This window comes from Urocampus carinirostris, chromosome 4, assembly GCF_059441175.1.
Source record: "Urocampus carinirostris isolate Australia breed hairy pipefish chromosome 4, RoL_Ucar_1.0, whole genome shotgun sequence".
In the NCBI taxonomy this organism is placed as follows: domain Eukaryota; kingdom Metazoa; phylum Chordata; class Actinopteri; order Syngnathiformes; family Syngnathidae; genus Urocampus; species Urocampus carinirostris.
In genome coordinates, this window is record NC_142352.1 from 10,501,981 (window position 1) to 10,514,497 (window position 12,517).

At 39.8% G+C, this 12,517-nt stretch overlaps 1 protein-coding gene across 3 annotated transcripts in view; it reads right to left on the reverse strand.

The window, feature by feature from the left end:
* Positions 1–12,517, reverse strand: part of adamts7 (ADAM metallopeptidase with thrombospondin type 1 motif 7) — a 223,794-nt gene that overhangs the window by 83,741 nt on the left and 127,536 nt on the right. For all 3 annotated transcript variants that reach the window (XM_088333622.1, XM_088333620.1, XM_088333621.1), the window contains exons 16-18: positions 7,744–7,885; positions 3,076–3,202; positions 532–745 (exon numbers count right to left, since the gene is read on the reverse strand). In XM_088333622.1, coding sequence (XP_088189748.1) covers positions 532–745; positions 3,076–3,202; positions 7,744–7,885 — 483 coding nt within the window. The remainder of the gene's footprint in view (positions 1–531; positions 746–3,075; positions 3,203–7,743; positions 7,886–12,517) is intronic.

Here is a 12,517-nt window from a genome sequence, read left to right on the forward strand (position 1 = left end):
CGGCTAATAGGATGAGATGAGATTTTAGGTTGGATTTAAAAGAGTTTTATTGCAATTCCTGCCCTGGAACTTTCCAGACCTTAGTTGAGAGAACAAAAATGGCAACCATTATCAAAACCACCAAAAGAGAACAGTCACATTCCTGACATAAAACCTGTCATGGAGTCATAAAAGAAACTAAATATGAATAAAATTACTAAATTTTGTGCAGGCTTGGGGAGTAACGGAGTACATTGAACGGCAAAAATGATGTTGGCAAGCTGTTTGGATTTATTTTCATTTTGTTTCTGTCGCATTTTATGTTAATTTTGCCGGAGATCAAATGGATCAAAGCCAGGAGAGAAAGCTTACCACGTGTTGTGAGTCATAATTTTATTCATATTTAGTTTCTTTTGTCTTTTATTAGCATATTTGGTATTGGAGTAATCCAAAAGTAATTGAAAGTAATCCAGTTAAAGTAACTCTATCCAACCCTGTGCATATAGCATATTTGACAATAAAATTGACCATGTCATTTTAGGTTTCACTCACTTTTGACCAATCGCCAGTGCTCCAATCCCCCAGGCAGGGGATGTCTGTGTTACAGGACAACACCGACTCCGGTTTTGGGAGGTGTCGACATTGATCCGGCTGCAGGGCTTCCTGATCGTCCGTGCTGACAGCTTGGATGCAAAGCACGGTTCTTTTAGTCACCCCAGAAGTCCCGCAGCTTGCTGAACATTCCTGCCACTCACCCACCCACCACCTGCACAGAGTGACACACAACTATAGTTTCGCTGCGGAAATAAATGCGATGGAAAATGTCACGGCTTAATGGCAGTGACTCACATACATGTCTTCTTTGAGAAAAAATAGGATTTATAGTATTTTACTGCGTGTATTTTTGGGGGGACAATTATGAAATCGGAGAACCAGGTTCTAGTTTAAAATATAGACGCTGCCTTACTTACGAACGAGATCGATCGTTCGTAAGTTGAATTTGTTCGTAAATTGCGTCAGTGCTATATTTTGTATGGAATATATGTTTAAGGTTTATATAAGTATGTTTAAGGCTTGTATAGGTAACCTGTATTGTTTTGTACTGAAAAATAAACATTTCATAAAATAATATTTTCTATAATGATAAATAAAGTGAAGTCTAAATTATTTTTGGAAGATGGGCTTAAAGAGTTAGGCGACTTCCTCCTCCCTGGTAGAAAGGAAGCGATCCAACCATTTTCTCAACCGCATCAACTTTCTATGTATTGTAGTGTTTCTGAATGCCATTATGCCAATCTTTCGAATTGATTGATTGATCGATTGTTTCATGTTTGTGATCTGAGTTTTTTCTACAGAATAAAATGTCAGAGCGAGGGCTTGACCAAGACTGGTGATTCGGTACTTTTTGCCATGGGTTGTAGATGTCAATAATGCCGTGCAAATTTATAGTGACACCTGCCATTTTACAGCACAGAAAAACACTAGTAATGTTTGTTTACGCACGTTACAGCATGGCCAGCAAATAATAAATGTATTTTATGTATATACTGGATCCCCCTAGTGGGAGGTGGCTAGAATCAAGAACACACTTACATTCTTGACCCTTTCTGGAAGATTGGTACAGAGGAGGGAATTCCCACGCAATCGATGTGTTACGTTGGAATTTATTAGCTGACCAAACACAGCAATTCCAACCTCTAATGCAGAACGCCAATCAGGGAGGCAACAGGTACAAATGTTTTAGGTCTTAGGTATGTTTTAGGCTCGAACCAGCGACCTCCCAGTCTTGGGGCGGGAGCCCTATTCCCCAAGGCCACCGAGCTGGTTACAAATCACATATGAGATATGTATTTTATCATCTTGAAAACAAGGCTACAGATATAAAGCGATATGGATATAAATGCAGCTAAATGGGCACTAAAGGGAATTTTATTACTAGAAGTCATTTTGGGTTTGGATGTGTGAATATGTTATATCTTTAGTTTAGACTGCACATTCCTTTCCTTCAATGGATTTGAAAAAGTAGTTTTTTTTTTTGTGATTAGACTGCTGGGATGGTGGCTCCTGAAGTTAAACCAAATAAGAGCCTCTCTTATAGACACTTTCCTGGTTTAGGGAGATCAGAAACATGTTCCTCTCCAAGTTAATATACCGTAAATTCCGGACTATAAGCCGCTACTTTTTTCCCTAACTTTCAACCCTGCGGCTTATTCAGTGATGCGGCCAATTTATGTAATTTTTCTAACGGCTGCTAGCGGCGCTCGAGTGTTGCTACCATTAACTGCCCTGTTAAAGCTATATTATTATTGTTAAAGCTTTGAAAACTCTACTGTCTTTCTTTGTAATTATGTGTAACCCATGTATAACATGTATTTGCAACTGTATATTTTTGTAATGTAGTAATTTATTTTAGACACGTATTCTGATATGTTTTGCACGGGTGAACGAAAAATGAGGGGCGGAACAAACGCGGGGTGCCGAGTTTAAGTGGGGGCCGCTAAAGGTGAGGGACAGACAAGGAAAGAAGAGGTGGTAAAAAGTTGGTTAAAGAAAAAGGAGTTGCGTGAGTAAATGTCTTCATCTGATATATTTTTCCCACCCTTACCTTTGGAAATATACACTTTTTTCCTTGGATTACTTTCAACGGGACCTGGACTCTGCAGGTCTGCATCAAACCTTAAGTACCGGTATCATTTTCTGTTCATTTTTCCGGCTGTGATTTTTGGACTGGGGACTTTAATGAAGGACATTTAGTTTCAATCGCGGGTCTTGAAATTGGGTTTGGGTTAATTTTGTGTTTGTGTTACATTTTTTTAACGTGGGCGCATATACAGGTGCGGCTTGTGTATGTACAAAATCGGTTTTGTGGTGGGTGCGGCTTATATTCAGGTGCGGTCTATAGTCCGGAATTTAAGGTAATCATGTCATAGTAGTAAATAATACGTTTATGTTATAGACGACAAAGCAATTGGAGTACTAGGCCAATATGGACAGCGACACACTTAAAAGGACAACCCCAAACTTGTCTGGAATGCGTAACCCAACCTTTGAACTCATGAACAGCTGTCGTTGCTACTGATCTCTCATCAAACTCACAATGCTGGACAAGGCTCCTTGTTACAACTAGTTTGGTTGTCATCAGGCCGGGTTAAAGGGTTACAAAATGACTCATCCACAATCCCATTAGTTCTTTCCACGCAGTGAAAAATCTGTCTCTGAACACCTGGAAGAGATGAAGACAGAGATGCATGCACAAGATGATGGTGACCCACTCTACAGCTTATAGTTTTTGAGCACAAATGATTTCAGATCACATATATGTTTTTTCACATTTTGAATACGTTACTTTGTTTTGGTCAATAAATAAAACATTTTTTTGTGGAGTGTGATCAGGGAGGATGGCACATTAATGAAAAAAAGAGAACGAATTATTAGCATGACCTGTAAAAACATCTGGGTTGCTTCATTTCTCCCAGCCAGTAAGATTTTGTGACATGTGCACCCATCACAACACCCCAAAGCTACCATTTATATTATTCCATTACACCAATAACGATCTTTTGCCCCCTGTCATTCCATTTAATTAAAGTCGCACAACTATTCGGGGAAGAAGATAAAATGAAGAAAGTTGCACATGAACTGAAAGTTTAAAGTTCAGAAATATTTTCAATGTGAGTAAAAAACATGCAAACAGCAACAGATAAAAAAAGCATGAGGACTGTACAGGGTGTTCTGAAAGTCTTGGGCATACTCAGAGTCCCCAATTCTTCTTAACTATGAATCGTGGTAAGATAAAAGTTGTAGCATTTTTAAGCTAATTACATTAAGTTTTGCTGAAACTGAATCATGGACATGGAATCCTAAACATTCGGAAGTGATGTAAACATATAAAAGATGGGTGCTTATACTCATGTTAAAGAACGGGATGTGATTTAACAAGTTCCACTTGAGCCTCCATAAATCGACCAGGAGACCCAGTAGGGAACTTAAGTGTCCTGTAAGAACTGTTTGATGTGTTGCAATAGTACAGAAGATGGAAGAAGACAGATCTGACCACAAGCCTTATTTAGCGACGAGGTGACTTTCCACGTAAAGGGCAAAGTTAACAAGCATAAGACTTGGCTTTTGTGGCTATGGGTCAAAAAGGTTTCCGACCCCTGGTCTACAGCATCAGTCAGACTCCACAAAGGTGACCACGGTTTGTCCATTGTCAAAGTCTATGGGCCATTCTTCTTTGACAGAGCAACACTCAATAGTGAGACATACCTTGCCATGCTGGAAAACAGGTAAATAGATAAATTGAGTGAGAAAGAGCCTGGTCACATCACTTTCCACCAATCTGGAACATCAGAGTTAGACAGTTTCTGAACACAACACTGCCAAACAGATGGACTGGACAGTCTGGGCAGAATAATTACCATCTCATGCCCTTGCCACCCAGATTTTCAGATCTCAAACCATGCGATTTGTTTTGGTGGAGATCCATGAAAGGATTGGTCTATGTGCTCCCTATTCCAAGAGATGTGCATGAGCTGCAGGCACGAATAACAGAAGCCACTGCAACCAATGACAATGCAATGCTGGGACACATTTAGCAAGAATTTAATTGGCTAGATGTGTGTCAGGTGCGAACGGTGCTCATCTTTGAGCATTCTAGGTAAAATTGAAATTACAGACTTTCTGAATTTACCAGATGTGTTTTTATAACCTCCATGATCTGCTACCTTATTGTGGTGGAGGAGTTTGTGTGTCCCAATGATCCTAGGAGCTATATTGTCGGGGCCTTCAAGCGCTTGGTAAGGTCACCCATGGCAAACAGGTTCTAGGCGAGGGGCCAGACAAAACGCAGATCAGAAGACCCTTTTTGGAGATAAAGAACATTGGGCCACAATTTCCCTCGCCCAGATGCATGTTACCGGGGCCCCACTCTGGAGCCAGGCCTGGAGGTGGGGTCCGCTGGCGAGTGCCTGGTGGCCGGGCCTTTGCTCACGGGGGCCGGCCGGGCACAGCCCAAAGGGACGACGTGGGTCCCTCTTCCCATGGGCTTACCACCTGTGGGAGGGACCAAAGGGGTCAGGTGCATAGAGAGCTGGGTAGCAGCCAAGGGAAGGGTCCTTGGTGCGACGATCCCTGGCTACAGAAACTGGCTTTTGGGACATGGAACGTTACCTCTCTGGCAGGGAAGGAGCCCGAGTTGGTGTGTGAGGTTGAGAAGTTCCGACCAGATATAGTCGGATTCACCTCCACACACGGCTTGGGCTCTGGTACCAGTCCTCTCGAGAGGGGTTGGACTCTATCCCACTCTGGAGTTGCCCGTGGTGAGAGGCTTCTGGGCTTCCCTTTTAAGGCTGCTGCCCCTGCGACCTGACCCCAGGTAAGTGGAAGATAATGGATGGATGGATGGATCTTTTTATAACCTTAACAGTCTCCACGATATTTAATATTAATATGAGCCCAAGACTTTTGGAACACCCTGGATGACCCTTATAAAATAAACCATAGAGGTTTTGAGCTTTTAAGAGTAATTCCTTTGAAAAAAAAAGGTTTTATTCTTAAAACATCAGGAACAAAATAAAAGGAAGAATAAAACAGAATATCTGCGGCAGTTTTGCTTTCTCTTAATGAGGCATTAGATATTTAATGAATCACTAAATCTGACACGTGGGTCTTTACTCTTTAGCGACATCGTGCCAGGGATTACTGATCCGGCGAATACATGACAAAATGCCCCGGTATTGTACTCCAATATTGTTCACTGCCTTTTGGCCTGTTGAAAGAGCTTTTACATACATATATGATTGCATCAAAAAACACTCATGTCCAAAAGATGTCCTCTCCATCACTACTCTGTTACGTTCAACAAAGGCTAAGAGTGTATGATTGCAATCATTACTTGAGCTTCATGCTCAGAATATTATATGAGATAAACGAATTTTGTGATTTGAAATATGAAAACCACACAGGTTTATTCTTCATGTCTTTTACATGACAGGAAGAAAAGTACCGTATTTTCCGCACTATAAGGCGCAACTAAAATTCTTAATTATTTTCAAAAGCTGACCATGCGCCTTATAATACAGTGCGCCTTATATTTGGATCAATCATCTTTGATTTCGTTTAAAAAAAAAAAACGATTTTGAGAGAGGCTGGCTAGCTGAACGTTAGCCTCGGATTACCACGACTTCTTCAAGGTCTTTGTGGTGATTAAAATACAAGAGTCAAATATGTATGTACCGTATTTTCCGCACTATAAGGCGCACCTAAAAGTCTTAATTTTTTTCAAGAGCTGACCATGCGCCTTATAATACAGTGCGCCTTATATTTGGATCAATATTGAGTCGCAAAGTCTTGCAACTAATGCAAGCAGCCGCCGACTAGATTTTCCCCCGAACGCGAAGTAGTCCGCGGTGTATGCTGGGATTTATATACCGGCGTTTCATTGGCTAACCAATGTGTCAATCATCAGTTGAATCGATTGGCTAAAGTTATTCGGAGGTAAAGGGGGCCGATCCTTTTTATCATTTACAGGCTTGCAAAGGCTAAAGGGGCAAAACAAACCCTGCAATTGGCCGAAAAAGATGTGTCAATCATCAGTTGAATAGAACACTATTGGCTAAAGTTATTCAGAGGTAAAGAGGGCGGATCCTTTTTATCATTTACATGCTCGCATAGGCTAAAGGGGCAAAACAAAGCCTGCAATTGGCCGAAAAAGATGAATGTGAATAGCATGTTGGGTTGACGGCATAGAGAAAACAGTATTTTACTATTCTGTACTCTATTTGTAAATATTTTACTCTCCTGGATTTACTACACTCACGGATATAAGAGGACCATGGTTGCACATTAATATTGAACGCAACGACTTCGGTGAGCTACTCCGGCTATATATTTTCCCAGTATCTTGTTTCAGAGTGATCTAGATGTTTCTGTGATGGGTCTTTTTTTAATTTAAACTCAATTCCAAGTGTTTATTGTCATATGCACAGTAAAGTTGCGAGCGGAAAAAAAAATAGAAACTAAGGAATGGTTGGCATTTCTGGAATCCCAAGACTTTAACCTTCCGAATGATATTTGGAACGATGCATTTGCGTGACATCGTACGGACACCGCATCCGCACGTGTCTACGACACCTATTTGCTTCTTTGCAAGCTTTCGGGATGTTAAGGGGGTAATAAGTTTGACTGAACTATCTGACTGTTTTGTCGACGTTCCCATTGTAGCGCCTTATAATCCGGTGCGCCTTATGTATGGAAGATATAGGACCAAAAACTATTTTTTGGGGGTGCGCCTTAAAACCCGGCGCGCCCTATAGTGCGGAAAATACGGTAGTATGTTGACAGGTGTGAATTCTAGGCTATTCAAGACCCTGCCAGGCTTTAGTTTTAGCCAGAAGTATTTCCAAGCAAGAGCTTGTTTACTTGTCGGTTGAGTAGAAGCATCTGTGTGTAAAGCCAAACAGGATGGATACACATTCTAGGCCTGGAATTGCTATCTCTGAATATGTTGCACAGCGGATTACATGTTGACACAAGACAATCAATGACACCAAATGGAATATAAGCACTTTATAGGCAACATCAAATCTTCCGTTTCATGTGTGCTTTTTACATAAGGTGTCACCACCGTCTTCATCGTTGAACTGTAATATTTTTTGAAGCATGAAATGTTATTAACATGCCTGGCGACGGGTTTAAATGAGAAAAACAAGTCATGCATTTAAAATCTGTAATTTGTAAAGCAACAAGCAATATATGTTTTCATACCTGCTCCGCAGGTGGTACTACATTCAGTCCAAGACCCAGACTTCCAGATAAAAACTGAGGCAGAGGCGTTATCATCGTCAGATATGTTCTGATTGATTGTGTACTCAAAGCGCACTCCTGGATTGGTCTCTTGAAAGAGGAGCTGTAACAGGTTAAAAAAAAGAAAAGTTTGAGTGAGTAAAGTAAAATGCTCCTTTAAAGCGAGCTGAATTGTTCCTTGTTTTTCCAATATTTATGCCGTATTATTTGAATTGTTTCCAATTTAACAATATTCCTCCTCTTCGCATTGCCAAAAAAGTACCCCAGTCTTGTTTTGATCCAGCTATCCATTATTAATTTGATCCCTTTGATTACTACTGTAAGACAGTTTCATCAGTCGTACAGGGTTTTCAGCTAGTTTGCCAGTAAATAATAAATGTCATCAAATGCAGCCAGAGTCTAATCAGCTCCAAGACCTTCCCTTGTGTCTGTGTCATTAAATATGACATCATATATAGACATTCTATCAGAAAATATTTTTTAGGAATTACAATAGACAGTGGTGATAGGAATGAGTGGAAAGGTGTTGTGAAAGTATAGTAGCATGTTTGGACGCGTTCTAAGGGATGGGCAAGGCACCATATGATGCAGCAGGGGTAAACCAGTGAAAGCTGTTGGGCCCTGCTGTTGAACAGAAAAGTGTGTTGTGTCAACCAGACCCGAGTGACATGGCCGCTTTCTGGTGTCCCATTTCATCTGGAGGGACGAAAGCATGACCGACTTGGGTGCCGAGGTGCTTAACTTGTGTTTGTTTGGGCATTTGGGTTGGCCATGGTCCAAAAGGTTTTGTGTGTGATTTTTTTTTGTGCTACTTTTTCCCTTTTTATTTTCTTTGTTTTTTGGATGTGTTTGTCTTGCTGTCGGTCACCCCTCTCAAGGGATATGACCGGGGTAGATAGATAGATAGACAATAGACAGTAAATATAATTGGTAAGCACACATCAGACAAATACAAACTAAGGTATCTGAGAGTATTTCAATTATTGAAAAAAAGGCAAATTATTTTTAAACTATAATGCACTGTATTTATAATATTGTTCTTTAGTTTTGTTATACTTAACATACTGTGCAGAAGTTTGGGGCATTAATTATAAAAGTTCACCCCATCCCCTTTTTGTACTCCCAAAACGTGCAACAAGAATTATACACAAGGCAAGATACTGTGATCATACCGATAATCTATTTCTTCAGGTAAAATTATTAAAATTGTTTGAACTAGTGGAATTTTCTACTTCCCAATTACTATTTATAGTGAGCAAAGATATACTGCCAGAAAACATACAAAATATATTCACACAAAAAGAAAGAAGCTGTAACTTGAGGGCATGTAGTTAACTTTAAGATTCAACTAGTGAGAACCACCAGGAAAATTACCGTATTTTCCGCACTATAAGGCGCACCTAAAAGCCTTTATTTTTTTTAAAAGCTGACCATGCGCCTTAAATTACAGTGCGCCTTATTTATGGATCAATATTAAGTCGCAAAGTCTTGCAACTAACTTGCAGCCGCGGACTAGATTTTCCCCCGAACGCCAAGTAGTCCGCGGTGTAAGCTGGGATTTATTTACCGGCGTTTCATTGGCTAACCAATGTGTCAATCATCATTTGAATCGATCACTATTGGCTAAAGTTATTCGGAGGTAGAGGGGCGGATCCTTTTTATCATTTACAGGCTGGCATAGGCTAAAGCGGCAAAACAAAGCCTGCAATTGGCCGAAAAAGATGTGAATAGCACGTTAGGTTGACGGCAAAGAGAAAGCATTTTTTACTACTCTGTATTTGTAAATATTTTATTCTCCTGGATTTACTAAACTCACGGATATAAGAGGACCATGGCTGCACATTATTATTGTACACGACGACTTCGGTGAGCTACTCCGGCTATATATTTTCCCTGTATCTTGTTTCAGACTGAACTCGATGTTTCTGTGATAAGCGGTGCAGATAATGGATGGAATGGAGTGTCTATTTTTAAATTAAACTCAATTCCAAGTGTTTATTGTCCTATGCACAGTAAAGTTGCGAGCGAAAAAGAAAATAGAAACTAAGGAATGGTTGGCATTTCTTGAATCCCAAGACTTTAACCTTCCGAATGATATTTGGAACGATGCATTTGAGTGACATCGTAGGGACACCGCATCCGCACGTGTTCTCGACACGTATTTGCTTCTTTGCAAGCTTTGGGAATGTTAAGGGGGTAATAAGTTGGACTGAACTATCTGACTGTTTTGTCGACGTTCCCATTGTAGCGCCTTATAATCCGGTGCGTCTTATGTATGTCAAATATAGGACCAAAAACTATTTTTTCGGGGTGCGCCCTATAACCCGGTGCGCCTTATAGTGCGGAAAATACAGTATGTGTGTGTAGGTATGTGGAGTTGAACTTTGAAACTCAAACAATGACCAAATATTCACCTGTTTCAATCCAGATACAAAAAAAAAACAATATTGGCAAAGTACAGAGAGGAAAAAAATGGCATCTGAATTATACAGCAAATGGTAGATGTAAGCAAATCAACATTGTTATTGTTATGTTTATTTATTAGTATATTAATATAATAATAACAATAATTATAATGATTATAACTTTCATTAATTGTTACTATTGTCATTATTGGTGCCTGAATGATATTTAGTAATTACTAGTATTAAAGAGATAATAAACAGGTAAAACTAAATTAATCTTGTATTATCAAAAAAGTGATGGAAGTAGTGATGGTGATGATGATGATAATGGAGAGATTGTGTATCCACAAAGCCGATGTAAATATGTATATTCACAAGTTATTATTACATGTAAATTTACAGTGTATCAGTTGTGGGATGTAATTGTTAAGGAAGTTTGGGGCGGCAGTGGCTCAGCAGGAAGAGCGCTCGTCTTGGGATCAAGAGATCGCGGTCCGAATCCCGGCTCCTCCATGTTACATGTCGAAGTGTCCTTGGGTAAGACACTGAACCCCTAATGCCCCCAATAAGCAGGTTAGCGCCTTACATTGCTGCTATTGGGAAATGTGAAGCACACTGTAAAGCGCTTTGGGAAGTCTTGACCTTGAAAAGCGCTATATAAATACAGATCATCTGTTAATCTGTTAATAAACAACAGGGTAGACTGCTAGAAGTGTGAATTTCCCTACGGGGATTAATAAAGTATCTATCTATCATTTCATTTGGGGGTATGATTTAATAAGCATATGCCTCTTCCTACTACCATTCGAACATGTACGTTAATATTATATATATATATATATATATATATATATATATATATATATATATATATATATATATATATACATATATATATATATTTATTTTTTTTAACTTTCGATTTGTTGTTTTGTTTTTGCTTTTGTCATGTTCGAAATTTCAATCATGATATCATTTAGTGCTCTAGTGTTGGTTCGATATTGCGATGAGGTTAAATACCCCAATGAAAAAGCATTTTTTTATAACCTTGTTCGAAAAAGGAAAACCTTGGCAGTGACTAAAAAAGGAAGTGTTCAGTATTTGGATTATTGATAATGGCTATTTTCAAGGGCTCTGGAAACCGCCGCATTGCAAGACGCATCACTTTAGAAGAAATCAATGAACCAGGATGTGCCAAGTAATTACACACATTATTATCAGCTTTGTTGCTTACTATCTAAGAGGGGAACTGGTCCTCATTATACTAAAACTATACCTTGGAAAGCCTTGTAGTGGAAGAGTGAGCAAAAACAGGGCTCATACACCCATTAATGGCCAATTTCACGGACATTTTCGGGACTTTCAAAGCCAATTTATCAATTTTTCCAATACCATTTAAAAAAATCATGTACCGTAAATTCCAGACTATAAGCCGCTACTTTTTTCCCAAACTTTCAAGCTTCAAAAAATATTACAGTTCAACGATGAAGAAAGCTTATTCAGTGATGCGGCCAATTTATGTAATTTTTCTAACGGCCGCCAGCGGCGCTTGAGTACAAAAGGTAAGATTTAGACCGGTGGAATATATGCGCCGAGGAAGACTGCAACTTCCTGGCAAATCTTTCACTAAAACTGGCCGCATGGGAAAGGTAACTTTTTCGCAAGTCTGCCAGTAGATCCTGACAGCGTGGGGCAGCATCAAAAAATCCACCATCACCAACGGGTTCCGAAAAGCCGGTCTGCTGCGTGATGGAGAGGAGGGCACAGAATCAGGATTGGATGAGAGTTCCAGCAACAGTGACAGCGCGGGTGAGGCTGCGGGAGCGTGGGACGACGTCTATATGACAAAGTTTCTTTCCGACACTAAGGAAGACGACTTTGATGGCTTCAGTTCTAAGGAGGAAGATGAGGACGGTTTACCGTGATTTTTACAAGTACGGTATGTTTTTTTACCAGACCCGTTTTCTGTGTTGCGAGCGTGTTGCTAGCGTGTTTTAGAATAAAGGAGCGTGGGACGACGTCTATATGACAAAGTTTCTTTCCGACACTGAGGAAGACGACTTTGATGGCTTCAGTTCTAAGGAGGAAGATGAGGACGGTTTACTATGATTTTTACAAGTACGGTATGTTTTTTTAACAGACCCGTTTAATGTGTTGCGAGCGTGTTGCTACCATTAACTGCCCTGTCACAGGCACCGTTTGGGATGAAAGTTATATTATTATTATTAAAGCTTTGAAAACTCTCTCGGTGTACGGTCTTTCTTTGTACGGTAAATATGTATAACCCATGTATAATATGTATTTGTGACTGTATATTTTTGTAATGTATT